This window comes from the organism of the source record quoted next, unplaced genomic scaffold, assembly GCF_019419815.1.
Source record: "Pyrus x bretschneideri cultivar Hongxiangsu unplaced genomic scaffold, Pyrus_bretschneideri_v1 Contig10, whole genome shotgun sequence".
NCBI classification, from domain to species: Eukaryota; Viridiplantae; Streptophyta; class Magnoliopsida; order Rosales; family Rosaceae; genus Pyrus; species Pyrus x bretschneideri.
Window position 1 is genome coordinate 7399053 of NW_025999391.1, and position 14602 is coordinate 7413654.

The 14602-nt window shown below is 38.2% G+C and overlaps 1 protein-coding gene and 1 pseudogene across 1 annotated transcript; one reads left to right on the forward strand and one right to left on the reverse strand.

The window, feature by feature from the left end:
• LOC125469990 (aminopeptidase M1-like) lies at positions 1–5336 on the reverse strand. The gene is made up of 19 exons (XM_048568309.1): positions 5112–5336; positions 4608–4753; positions 4414–4516; positions 3975–4164; positions 3794–3887; positions 3487–3637; positions 3106–3210; positions 2912–3028; positions 2649–2762; positions 2316–2498; positions 1860–2178; positions 1632–1753; positions 1459–1556; positions 1158–1335; positions 969–1083; positions 801–868; positions 610–687; positions 420–497; positions 1–244 (listed from the first exon to the last, which is right to left on the reverse strand). Exons 1-19 carry the CDS (start codon positions 5319–5321, stop codon positions 59–61), a joined length of 2655 nt encoding a protein of 884 aa, XP_048424266.1. The 5' UTR covers positions 5322–5336; the 3' UTR covers positions 1–58.
• A 5688-nt stretch (positions 5337–11024) lies between these two features.
• LOC125468348 lies at positions 11025–12080 on the forward strand (annotated as a pseudogene).
• Positions 12081–14602: the final 2522 nt, after the last annotated feature.

Genomic DNA, 14602 nt, shown 5'->3' on the forward strand with positions numbered 1-14602 from the left:
GAACCAGAAGGCAAAGAATTGCATTCCATGAATGCTTCCAGCATGATTATAAGGCTAGCTAGTCTTTCCTGTATGCCAACACGTTCAAAACATCGGCAAGATCTGTCTCAACCTGAATACTCTGAACCCAATTGGCGTTAATCTGCACATGCTCCATGCTCTGCTTCAAGGTTCTGGTTATCGAGGGGGTGGGATGAACCTTAAAGAACTCATCTACTTCCTTGACCTTTTCAAATGAAGCCAACTGCAGAGGAAAGTAACGCCGAATGGACATGAAGGTATAAGAAAAGAAGGAATGGAAAGGTATTATGTAACTAATTTATATTGCTTGTGTAATCACAGATTAAAATTACACACAAAAAAAAAAAAAAAAAAAAAAAAAAGAAAAAAAAAAAGGGGTCTGAAAGGCCAGAACGAACCGGTGAAACAACTGCACGAACAAGGCTGGCAATTACAAATCCAGAACCCCAGGTCTTAGAGATGTGCTCCCAGTTATCCTGTATTTTGGATATCATCCAAAAGGCAAAATGAATCGTATTAACAAAAGTAGGGAAAGAATAGAAATACATTTCATAATATGCTCTTCAGAAACTAGTGCTTCAGAATTACCTTCAACCACGTCAAAGCTGTTTCCCGTCCTTCACTACTAACAGAAGATAGCCCACGGGCAGCATCCTGAAGGCGGACCTATAAATATAGATGCCGATTGCTTGAAATTTCTTTGAGATGCTCTAATAATTATGTACTTATAATTACAAAATTTCAACCAGCAAATATAAGACATAAGTAAAATCGGATACCTCAGAAGACAATAAAAGGTTGAGAACTTCCAGTACTATGCTCGGATCTGGACAAGATGCTAATGATTCTACAGGCACAGAGAGAAATCTTATTCCCATGACATAACAAATTAACAATCTCAGATGTTAGATCAGCATCCTTAATTGTACAAATGAATTAGTAGTTACTTATAATGCGGTTTTTCTCCTCGCTTAGATCAGCCTCTCTGTAAACTCTAAGAAGAGATTCGTAGCCCCATCTGTTACACATGCTTACTCTTTGCATTACCGCCACATACACTGCCTGAAACAATAGTTAATCAGGAAAGTCAAAAGCTTGAATATAGTGTTTAATTAATGGTTTACATCCAAAACAACCTTTCTTATGTCGGGAGGAAGGACTGGCGTATTTCGGTTATCCAAGAATTCACGAAAACGTCTACTTGCTTCATTAATTGTTGGGTCATGTCCAAACACAGCAAGGGCAGTTAAAATTTCTCCTCTTAGCATTGAATCTAAATGGCTCTCACCAGGTTTAGGCTCCCAACCAAGCTTTCTGTAGATAAATTCAACATACATATAAACTGTTAACAAAATAAATAGAAAGAAAGAAAAAAAGGAAGCAAATTTAGTGGACAGTTTGGTACTTGCATAGTTAAAAAAAAAAGAACAAGCTTACTCTGCAGAGTACTGGAAAAGGCTAATAAACGATTGTTTTATGAGATTCAGTAGCTCGGGTACAGCATCAGCCGCAATTCTTGCCAGCTTATAACATATCTGAGAAGTGAAGATCAGAGTCAGACTCAAACCATATACACAATAACCTAAACACAGAGCATAGGTGATCATTACGGCAATCAAATTTGACAGCACTGTATAGTCAAGTTCCTCTCTGTAAGCACCCAACAACGTAAGCAATGAAGCAAAAGACTGCTGGCGAGCCATAGAAAGGGCAAATGAATCATCCAAGATTCCTGTTGAAGGAAACAAAATGATATAAACTAAATACTTCCATTTTTCACTATCATAGAGATGCAAGTTTGTGTGTGCGTATGTGTGTGTGCATAAAAAGACGATTACCGTATCTGTCGGTTGCAGACAAGTCTTTCTTTTCTATAACATTTCTAAGTGCAGCTAAAAGTTCATCTGAATACATCACCCTGTAAAAACCAGTCTGATCCAAGTTGACTTTGATCCAACTGTATAAGGCATTGTTTTTATTGCTTGCACTTCTACATCCATTCTCTGCTAGGAAGCAGCCCAGAAATTCTTTTAGGTCGAGACTTTCGGACTTGTTTCGTAGTAGGAAACTCTTGTGCACATCATATGAGCCACAGCATAATGTTATCGGCACAATCCATTGCCCATCACCTTGGGAACCACTCAAGTAGAATTGTGTCTGCCGTTTATTAATTTACTTATTAGAATTTTCCAAGTACCACAGAATAAGGCTTAACAATATGCATCTGAGCTCCAAGATGTAATTTAAAATTTTGACAATCAAACAAAATTTTCAAGGAGGCAAAACAAGGAAACCTGGTCAAATTGCAATTTCTGATCTTTCACTTTGACAGAAATAACAGGGTAACCCATTTGCTGAGTCCATGAATTCATTAGCTTGTTCACAGGTTCACCAGATATCTCCTCAAGGGCAGCCCATAAATCTTCTGTGATTGTATTTGAGGAAGCATGCTTTCTTATGTATGAAGCAAGTGACTTCTGGATGCATTAAAAAATAACATGCAATTAACCAAAGTTCAAAAGTTCAATTAAAGAATAGAGACACACATCAAAAACCTTTCTCGTATTGTATGAAACCCAAAAAAAAAAAAAAAAAAAAAAAAAAAAAAAGAAAATCAAAGAACCTACCTGGAAGTATTCCGCACCAAGATAGCTTTGTAGCATCCGAATAATAGAAGCTCCTTTTCTATAACTTATTGAATCAAATATTTCATCAACCTCAGCAGCATGATTGATCTCTACGTGGCCAAAAGACCCAAGATTAAAACATAATATACCAGTTACCTGAACACATGTATGCTTATACCCTTCATTAAATAGTGTGCTGAAAGTATAGTGATGAATACTACTATTTAAAGCCTGTCATGCACGAAAGACATATGTAAAAGTACCTCGATGGGGTGAGATTCTTCAAGCCCATCCAGCTTAAGACCCCTAGCACTTTCATCAACAAACTGAGTCCATACTTTCCACTCTGGGAACAAGCTATCAGTAACTAAATAGCTCACCTAATGACGTTTAAAATACTTAATTAAAGTCCAAAGCATGTAAAATAACAAGTACAACAAATGAAGTTAAGTGATACCCATGTTGCAAATCCCTCGTTCAGCCATAAGTGTGTCCACCATTCCATCGTTACAAGATTGCCAAACCACTGGTGTGCCAATTCATGTGTCACAGCAGTTGAAACCTTTCAAAAGCAAAAAAGAAATGTATATTCATATATATATATATTTCATTTGGGTTTTAAATAAATCAATAGGGTAGTGCTATCAACAGGCCCATTTTTACTTCTCACACACCCCTTTCAACTTTCGGCCTTCAAATCAAATGAATTACGAAGATTGATGGACAAAAATTAACAAGGGTGTGTGGGAGGTAAAAACAGGTGTGTGAATAGAACTGTCCAATAAATAAATAACTACATATCATATGAACCAAGCTAAATGCTGAAAGCTAGAGTTACCATTTGCTTGTTGGCAGCTGCAGAATTTTGTTCATCAAAGAGCAAAGCTGATTCTTGGTACGTAACTAAACCATAATTCTCCATGGCCCCATGAAAATCAGGAATTGCAACCATATCCAATTTGGGCAAAGAGTATGGCATAGAAAAATAACTGTAAAACTTTTTCGTCATTGATTTCATATTGAGTGTTAAACAACACATCGTAGGAACGGTAGGGAAAGAAACTAGATATAGTCCATAACAGGCATTAAGTGTAATTGCAAATTCGAATATGAATGATTAGTAATTTTGTGATCAATAAACATACTCTTTGTAAAATTCAAGAGTCCTGACAGCAAGGTCCAAAGCAAACTTCCCTTGGTCTGCCCTGCCAACTTGACAATATACCTGCACTATGACCCCTACGACGAGATAAAATGTGGCACCATCAAGAAAGGGTTGCGGTTGCACTAAATACACACACAACAAGAGATTGTCAATGATTTTACCATCAGAAGTATGATCTTCAATATAATCAAACAACCCAACAACTATGGCCACCAAATATGTAGACATGATTGGTGATTCTTGATATGTAACTGTCTTCATATGTCCATCCACTTTTTCTTCTACAACCGGCATGTTGGAAAGAGCTACTAATTCGGACGGAACATCATCCAATATAATCTTGAATGTAGCCTGTCAATCAAAGTTCCAGTAAGAATAAATGGGGTGAATGCAGCAGACCCTCAAAGTTAAACAATTTAACCAGAACTAAAGGATTGATTTCTTATCCATACTACCATCCCATAACCAACATATCTGTTTCCTCCTAAAATCAAAGCTGCAGTTAGAAGCCATGTTTAGTATCCAGAATCGATTTAACAAAATAACTATATACAAATGTAAATCAATATTTTTATTCTACTGTGTACGCAAGTGAGAGACCTTCCAAGCAGGTTCATCCCAACATGGAAAGCACCGCCTGGCATCAACTGGTTGAAACTGCGTAACTGCCATATTTTTCTTCTCACTGTTATGCTCATATGTACTGCACCATTGAAGTATAATAGGCACATTGATAGATGAAAAGGAGCTATACAGACTGTATAACAAATCCGGAATTCAAGGAACGTCCTTACCTTCTAAAAAATCCCTTAATCTTGTCATTCAAAATACCTTCAAACCCAATAGCCAAAACTCCCAAACCAATCGGAAGTGTCTCTCCAAACTCCAAAACCAAAACCCCGTCTTCGTTGAATATCTCAACTTTTGAAGGCTTAAAGACCTGCTCAAACAGTCATTTACTCATTGTATGAGTTACTTTTAACACTATTTTGGTACAGCTGAAACAATCAGATAAACTTATTAGGACTTTCAAATTAAATTAAATTAAATTAAATGAGATAGCTATTCTCCAATCCATTTTCCTTTTCCTACAGCTTTCTAATTAAGCAGCAGCCAAACAAGGCAGCAAAATCACTAATCAAGGATTGATTAATCACTTATGGGATAAGTGCTTCCGAGAAAAATCACTTTAAAAATCGATGAGTGTCAAGTACCAAATCATCCAAGCTAAAAACGATAAAAAAAAAATTGTCTGAATTGAGGCAAATAATGAGTGCACCGATGATCGGTGGTAGTACCTTGGAAGAGTGAGTGAAAGAGACGGAAACGGCATCGACGGCGAGCTCGGTAGCGTTGAGGGCGATGAATCGAGTATCGGAGACGATATCGAGGTCGATGGCGACGGAGCCGGCGAATTTGCAAGCGATGAGGTCGGGTTTCAGCCGTATGGAGTATCGCTTTGGCACGGCGAATTTCGGAAGCCGCGGTTGGCCTCTGAACTGCTCCATCTCCGCCTTCGTGTCACGATAGTTGCTCCTCTGTTCTGTGAGAAGCAGAATGATCGTAGGAGAGATTAACGTCGTCCGCGCAAGTTAAACGTCAAAGGTAATGCATTGAAAGTGTAATCAATGTTTAAAAAGTCAAAGAAAGATATAAAAATAGGAGGTAAAGTCTACTCTTTACCTTTTTTATTTATTTATTTTTTTTTTTGAAAAGAAGTACGATATTTATTGAAATAAGAGAAATACGTACATCAATATGAAAGATGGAATGTATTATAAACCTTGATAAAACCTTGCCGGAAATTTCAATTTGGACAAAAGAAAAAGAATGCCTCGCATAATTAACAATATAACCATCCTCCAAACAATACAATCATAAAAAATTAATTAAGAAACATCCTTAGTTAAAGCATCTTAGACTAGAATTGGTGGGTATCCACACCTGATGCGAGAATTATACGCACACAAATTAAACCCTCTTTTTGACAATTGTAGTAAGTATGTAAGTAGGGATCGTTCTGGACCGGGGATTAGGAGGGATTGTTAATCACTTGGATTTGACTCAAAAACGCTAAAAACACAATCTAAAACACTATACTAGACTCAAAGAATGCAAAACTAAATTTTAAAACACTAAGACAAACCAAAGACTCAAAATGCTTTAAAGCATAAACTAAATTGATTTCTAACTAAATTGAACAATAAGGTAAAGGGGGATTTAGGTTTTGATTAAACTAAATGACAGATTGTAAATTAAAGCATAAGGAAATGAAGTAAACACAAAATGAATGAATCAACAGCTAATAAAAAGAGATAGCACAAATGGAGATGAAGCTAGAGATTCGATTTCACCATTGCTAAGCCAAGTCCATGCTTGTTAAGTCAGATTATACTCATCCCTCTACTTATTTCTTGGGTTTGTTTCACTTAGATATGATCAGCCATATGATGTGTGGATTTGATCAAATGTCTCTAATCATGAGCCTAATTGTGATGTGCAACTTTGGTTCCTAATCAAGACTATGTAGTGCACAAGAAACTTTCACAAAACCAAAGGGAACACTCGGCAGGATGTTTGCAAAACATTCCCTTCATTCATTCACATATCTACCAAGATTATGCATGATGTGTGCTTTAATCTTGGCTAAACAACCTGTGGTTAATTCAAATGATGATCAAGCATTAAAATCAACACACTAAGTCACAATTAAATCGGAGAATGAAACAAGAAATAGATAGATTAAATGAGAATTCCGAATTAACTACATGACAATCTTGCAAGGCTACATCGAATCCCTAGAGAGAGATTAGTTACACTTCATGTTTACAAAAGGTTTGACATAAAAATATATAACATGAGTGAACATAGGATTAAGAAGAAAGAACCCTTGAAGCAAAACTGATGTCGAAATCCTTTAAGAAATGGGAGAGTGTATCTAATGGAATGAAGCCGAGAGGAACTTCCTCATGGTACAAAACAAAGAGAATCAAAGAAACACCTAAACATTCCAACAACTCAAACTTGAATTGTATGAACGTTTAGGCCCTCTTATCTTCCTCTTCGTCGTAGCACAAGGTCTAAGGGATGTTGTTGGTGTGTTGAATGGATTGGGGAATTATGGAAATGGATGAGGAGTGGTGTTTGGATTATAAGGGAATGGTAGCTCACGGCAATGAGGGAAGATTGGATGTGTTTGTGATGTGTTGTGTATGAAAATGAGATGAGATTTTTGTGTATGAATGCATGGGTTTTTATAGGGGGAATGGGAGAACATGTGGGTGATTGTTTAAGAGTGAATGTGGTTGTTATGATTGAGAGTGCATGTGGATGAAATAATGATGGAAAAAGAGCTAGGTTGTTGGTGTGTGAATGCATGTGTTGAATTTGTGATGCAATGATGAAAGAGTAAGTGCATGTGTGTGTGAATGGTGGTGCAATGATGAAAGAGTAAGTGCATGTGTGTGTGAATGGTGGTGCAATGATGAAATGATGAAGTAGGAAGGTGGAAATGGCATGTGTTGAATTTGTGATGCAATGATGAAAGAGTAAGTGCATGTGTGTGTGAATGGTGATGCAATGATGAAAGAGTAAGTGCATGTGTGTGTGAATGGTGGTGCAATGATGAAATGATGAAGTAGGAAGGTGGAAATGCATGTGGCTAAGGGTTGTTGATTGGGCTAGAGGTTTTGCATGGCTCAAAGGATTGTTTGATTGGGCTAGGCCCTTTGTTTTATGTCCAAAGTGCATACAAGGCTTTCAAATTCGTCCAACACTTTGGCTCCAAGCATATGCTATCCATTCCAAGCCCAATTTTGCTCCAAAATGCTCCAAAATGCATCTTTTTGCTTCCTTAGCCATATGAACCTAAAAACACACGAAAATGGCTTAAACTACTAAAACAACTATGAATTAACAACATAGATGCACGAAAACAAGCTAAGTAAGTCGCCTAAATATGCTCCTATCAACACTAAACCATCTCAGCCGCACATCCAAGTCCAGCACACACGAGTCTATCCGTTACCCGATTTGCATCTCGACAAATATGCAGTAACATTGTCAAATGAAAGGAACCTAGAAAATGATTGATGTCATTAATTAAAGGCCCCATGTTTGATGTATCTACACCCCGACGTTGCATAGCTGCCAAAGCTATTGCAGAATCTTCAAAACGAAAAGGTCTCCCATCTGGAAATAGTTCCAACACGAACATTACAGCCCTTCTAGCTACCAAGAATTCCACCTGAAAAGGAGATGTAGTGTGATCAACAGAAGCCGAGAGCCCAGCTAAAAAAATTTTCGTTGTGATCCCGAATGACGGCTCCAACACCACCCATGCTCAATGTGGATGCAAATTTTTGTCTTCTTCTTAATGGACAAAATTGCACCTACAAAACAAATAACACCTTAGGTCAAGGCCAAGAGCCTCACGCGCCCACGATGAATTGGGGGGGAGGGACTTTGGCCGAAGAACTTGATGTGATATAAAATAGCACACAAATTAAACCCTCTTTTTGATAGTTGTAGTATATGAAAGTAGGGATCGTTCTAGGTCGGGGATTAGGAGGGACTGCTAATCTACACAAATTAAACTCTAAATCACTAAACTAGACTCAAAAATAGAAAACTAAACTTAAAGTGACTCAAATAACTCAAAACAAGCTAAACTAACTCAAACAGCACAAAACAAGCAAATTGACTCAAAACAAGAACTAAGGAGTGATTTGGACGAAAATTAAACTAAGTAGACTCGAAATACTAAATGGCGGGTTTGTTTGATGAATTTAAACTAAAACAAACAAGTTACAGAAACAAAGTAAATTGATACGAATGTGGGTGAATTGATGGGTGATAGGCTAGCTAGAGGGTCATTCTCCACACATGACACATATGCACACAAATCGATTTCCAATTATTATTCCAATAAACCATGAATGACAATGCCCCAAATTAATTGTGAACTACACAAATTAATTCTCAGATTTTTCTAATTTCATTGAATTGGACTCAGCGACGCAATCAAATTATTCTTATCAAGTTCCCTATATGAACTGCATGATAAAGATACATATCAAAGATCATTAAGTTATATGAAAATCATAAGCATTGACAAAGCATTCGTAACTATGAAAAGCATGATGCTCATGCCATGGATTTACTTAACATAATCATGACTAGTGACTTCCACTACTTATAAATATAAGTTCATAACAATTAGGTGAAATTCCCTTATATTTTAGCATCAAATTCATGCATGCAAACTAAGTAGGTCTCCTTAATCAACATACAAGAATAAGTTATCAATCAAACAGATAAGTAAATCGCATTCATGTTTTACGAAACAATAATTGGAGGAAATCAATTCATATAAAACATATGTCCATGGCTTCGAATTCACCTCTAGCTAAAAAGAAATTAGTTCCACATGTTTGTCATAGTTGAAAAACAATCTAAAATAAACATTGAAACTAAAACTAATGATAGAAAGAACCTAAGACGCTCCAACAATCCAATGGTAGATTGCACAATCCTTGGATGCAAGTTACCGCTTAAAACCCCTTCTTCTCCTTCCTTCCTTGCTTGCAGGTAGAAATCTCGGTGTACCTCAAGAGTAATCTTGTATTTTTTACCCAAAAATCCGCGTGTCGCCTCTATATTTTTCTTGATTATTTTTGGCTCCACACTCGAGTTTTTTGACCAAGCACCATCGAAATTACACTTTAACCACTCCGAGGGTGATTGACCCCATTTTTGTTGGTCACGAGACTGCGATACCTTTGGTTGTTTATGAAACTGTTGGAAAGAAACCATCCACTCCTCCGCTCGCAGCACCACCTCAGTGCACCCTAAACTCCTCTCCATATCAAGTCGTTCTGCGCCTTCCACAAGCTCCAAAAAACCATCAGCAATAGCTAATTATATTCTCAACCTTTTAGGCCTCGTCTGGTATAGACGATTTGATTAGAAAGAAGAGGCTTACTTCACAATTAATTTCTTTCTAAACCCCAAAATAAAGAGTCATTCATACACCCTTTCAACATTTCCAGAGTTTAAGGGTTAGTTTGGAATTGGTGTGATGTGCAAAAAGCGTTGTTTTCAAAAGCAGAGCTACTTCTGCTTTATACTTTTTTGAATTTATGATTTTGATAAAAAATAGCACTTTTTTTTTTCCATTTACCAAGCACAACTTTAGCTGCTTATGCTTTATACTTTTTTGAATTTATGATTTTGATAAAAAAATAACACCTTTTTTTTTTTTTTTTTCATTTACCAAACACAACTCTAGCCTAAACTTAAAAAAAAAAAAAATTGTTTATAAAAAAATGTCAATCACCATCCTCCATATTTACTCATTGGTCTTGGCCTCTCATTTTTGGTGCAGCTTCAGGTTCAAGTTGATCTTAAGCCAAGCCCAACATATTAGAAACATTACATGCAAATGCAATAGAAAACAAGATAGTGCTTTCAACTTGTCAATTTCTAATTCTTACACGCTATTCTTAATTTTCGAACAACAATGCATACAGAGCAGAAAGGTAGTACATCTAATGGAGTGAGGATCCTATTAGGATCCTCATTGGGAATCTTCAAATCGTGTCCGTTCATCGTACTTCGTGCGACCATAAATCATTTTAAATACTTTTATTTAAAATTAAATATGAATAGTATCTGATAAAAACTTACCACACGATGTACGATGAATGGACACGATTTGAGAATTTCCAAGATGCTCACAAAGAGGATCTGGAGAGGATCCTCATTCTAGCTAACGTTGTCTTTGTGTATGTGGCAGAAAATCATTGGTCGACAAAAGAAAATTGTTGAAATTTGCGGAAAATGAACCAGATCATGACCGTTCATTATATATCGTGCGGTCAGTTTTCGTTAAGTACTATTTATATTTAATTTTAAATTTTAAATTTTAAAATGATTTATAACTGCATGATATACGATGAACAATCACAATCATCGGATTCCTAAGATCCAAAAAAAAGAATCCGACCGACAATCCTTCTTCGAAATTTGCATCCATATGCTAACGCCATTTGTAGACCTTCTCAACCAACACATATTGTTCCATTTTATTATCTTACGCAACAAGTCACAAAGCATTCACTTCATTGTCTTCCATAAAAAACCCGAAAACCCGGTCCCAAATACAAAACAAAACAAAATAGTTTACCAAAAAAAAAAAACAAAACAAAATATCTCCGACGACTCCGATGGACTCTAAACCTTCCAGCGAAGTATCATTCGAGTTCCCGACCGTCTTTCGAATCTATAATGACGGACGGACCGAGAGACTCAAGGGCACCGAAACCGTCCCACCCTCTATGGACCCAACAACCGGGGTCCAATCCAAAGACATTGTCCTCTCGCCACAATCTGGGCTCTCTGCGCGCGTCTTCCTACCCAAGCTCCTCGACCCGACCCACAAACTCCCTCTCCTTATTTTCATCAACGGCGGCGCTTTCGTCATCGAGTCCCCCTACTCTCCTCTCTACCACAACCACGTTTGGTTACTGGCTTCCGAAGCCAACGTCGTGGCTTTGTCGGTGCACTACAGGCGTGCCCCGGAGCACCCACTCCCCGTTGCTTTTGAAGGCTCCTGGGATGCAGTCCAATGGGCCGCTACCCATTCCTCTCGTAACGGCCCGAGGCTTGGCTCAGCGATCACGTTGACTTTGACCGTGTTTTTATAGGTGGTGACAGCGCTGGCGCCACTCTGACGCACAACGTGGTGCGCCAGGCCGGGCTCGATGGGTTGAGCGGGACAAGGATATTGGGGATGATTTTGTTTCACCCCTACTTCATGGATGAGGAGCCCGATAAGTTGTTGGAGGTTATTTATCCGACATGTGGTGGGTCGGATGACCCGAGGGTGAGGCCGGGTAACGATCCGAAATTGGGAGAGATTGGGTGCGGGAGGGTGTTGGTTTTTGTTGCTGAGAAGGATTTCTTGAGGGACAGGGGTTGGGCATACTACGAGGCGTTGAAGAAGAGTGGGTATGGTAGGGTGGTTGAGATTGTGGAGAGTGCAGAGGAGGACCACGTGTTTCATTTGTTCAACCCAAGTTGTGACAATTCTGTGGACTTGGTGAAAAAGGTGGTTTCTTTCGTAAATCAAGACTAAGCTACCCGCCACCGCCGTAGCGATCGAGAAGATATTGGATGCTATGGTGACAGCTTCTTGAATTAATCACACAATAACGGTTAGATGTTGTAATTTTTATGTGTTATAATAAGAATTATCCATTGTATTATAGACTATAGATATACAAGCATATATTATCTTCATCAAAGTTTTAGTTTAATTAAAGGGAACTTTAACGAAAAACTCCCGGTACTTTTTAGGGCACCTAAATTGCATGCCATTGGTAGTCTTTCATTAACGACATCCATAATTTGGACGTTACAAATTTTTATTTTTATTTTTTTGATAATTTCTACTTTACTATCCTTAAGTTTTACCAAAATCGTACTTTACTATACTTATTTTTTTGTCTCACTTTCATATACTTCCATTAATTTTCCTATCAAGTGATATGTTAAGTGATCCCTTTGTTTGCAAACAAGAATACTGAGAAATTATACTTTCATTGATAAACAATCATAACCTTATTTTCTCTCGTTCTGGTGAGAGTTCTTCTCTCCATGAGAAATTTTTGCACTGTTTGTGTGTGGGCTTTCCCGATCTGATTTTAGTTCAGCTGTCGTCCCTAGCTGTGGCCAGCATCGGCGACAACCTCTAGTTCAATTCCCATCTATTTTGTTTATATTTCCCATGCTATATTTTGATCCTCTATCCCATCTGTTGTTGTTTTACCTTGTAATTCTAAACCCTGATCTTCAAATTATCTGTCCTTCCTCCCCTTCATCCATGTTTCAGACAACTAATTTCTCCCACTTCTCCTATTTCTTTCCATTATGTTCTCGTTTCTTTTTTTTTTCTCATCCCCTAAAATTGCTTCATCCCCCCTTGTTTTCACACCAATCTTGATATGCAACTATATCTCTTAAACACGTTTTGACGCAGATTTGTCGGAAGGTGCATAGAGTTCCGGTTCGAGTGTTTACACCACCACCTTCTACTTGTGTGACTTTGTTGGCATAGATGCATGTGGTTTTCCCATCGACTTCCCTATCAGTTTCTTTCGTGCTTTGGTGGCGGATCGTCAAGTGTTGGTTCAAGGATGATGGAGCTATGTGTTTTTCTCTTCCTGGGAATTTGTCTGATCAGAATTTAAGCTGCAAGATGATGGAGAATATGTGGTGTTATGGTGATGGCAGGGGTATAATTATTTATGTTGATGCACAAAATCAGCGAGGACTTTGGTACAACAGAAAGTGTCAAGTTTGTGACTTTCGCTAGATTGCTCCGGTCACCAGTGTGGATAAGTATGTAAAGAGATAGGGACAGGGAAGCAAACAAAAGATGTACGTGGTTCACCCAGATTGGCTACGTCCATGGAGTAGAGGAGTTCTCATTAATTGTGAAGGGTTTACACAAATACATAAGTTCAAGCTCTCCTTTAGTGAGTTCTAGTGAATAGTTTAGTACAAATGCCATTAGGGATTATTGTGGGAGAATGATCAATTTTTATAAAAGAGAGTTTCTAGCTTTGTTCTGACATTAACACATATCGTGCTATGATTGGCCTCTGATTTCGACACGTGTTGTGCTGTGATTTGCCTCTAATATCGATATGTGTCGCGTTGTGATTGGCCTCCTGGTTGGAGGGAAACTCTTGTGGGTATTTGACAGTATATTGTTGACCGGTGCTCAGTAGTTTCGAGATTGGTCAAGTATGGTACAAACAGTGCTCCCCTAAATTCCCGAATTAGGGAAGCTCCTCGGTTGGGGACTTGCAAGATCCAAGCCATTGAACAATCATGAAACTTCTAAGTACTGAAGCATGATATTATTTCCATTTGCCTCTGCCCTATAGGTAGATGTGGCCTATTATCTGGAAGTATTTTTCCTCCATCCAGGAATGGTATCTTTAGCTGATGTTGACGCACAAGGTAATGTATCACTTTCATTTGAAGCTTACTTGTAGTTTCGGGCTTGGTCAAGTGCAATACAAACCCTATAGTAGGAGTCCCTTAAGTCTTTGAGCGAGGAGATCTGCCCAAAGAGGTAACAAACAAGGTAAGCAATCAAAGTTCTAAGCAATCAGTCTTAGATTGGAAGTTTTATTTCAGGTTCTGGCTGATTGTTCTCCTTCTCCTTGTCTTGCAGATCGCAACAAGGACAAAGAAAAAGACACGGAGAAGAGATGATATGAGATATTTTTTCTTTTGAAGAAGTAACGGATGAATCGGCACGTGTTGTTGTACTTGTTAACTTTTCATAGGCTTATTCTTGAACTGGGTTGGAGGGTTTTCCGGTTTCCTCCAAAAGAGCGAGCTGACTCAAGAATTTGAGGGTCAAAACAAGTCCGTCAAATCTAGAGTACGTTCGATCCTGATGATATGGGATACTTCTGCTGTTAAAAAGTAGTGGATGTGGTATAGCGAGGCTTTGTTCTTCGGCGACGGAGCTAGCAAAAAGCTGTTGAAGCTTTTCGATCTCTTCAATTAAAGTAACGATGTTGAGCTTGGATTTGACTTAGACTCATCCGTCTGGATTGTGCGGTTTTACAGGAAGGACGTCGTGCTGTACTGATCTGTTCCAGCTCATCGTTGAACCTTTTGCTTTAATTTTTTGTATAGCAGAAGTGGTGCGCAACCTTTGCATTTAAATGGTCCTTCAGAGGACTACTTCTCGGTGACTCATCCATGC

Bases quoted from the DNA above. Each gene is read 5' to 3' on its own strand.
- LOC125469990 (XM_048568309.1), bottom strand. From the start codon at position 5,321: ATGGAGCAGTTCAGAGGCCAACCGCGGCTTCCGAAATTCGCCGTGCCA. The intron at 4,754-5,111 runs GTACTACCACCG...CTGTTTGAGCAG, and splicing joins CTTTCACTCACTCTTCCAAG to GTCTTTAAGCCTTCAAAAGT. The intron at 1,336-1,458 runs GTAAGCTTGTTC...ATTTATCTACAG, and splicing joins CTTTTCCAGTACTCTGCAGA to AAAGCTTGGTTGGGAGCCTA.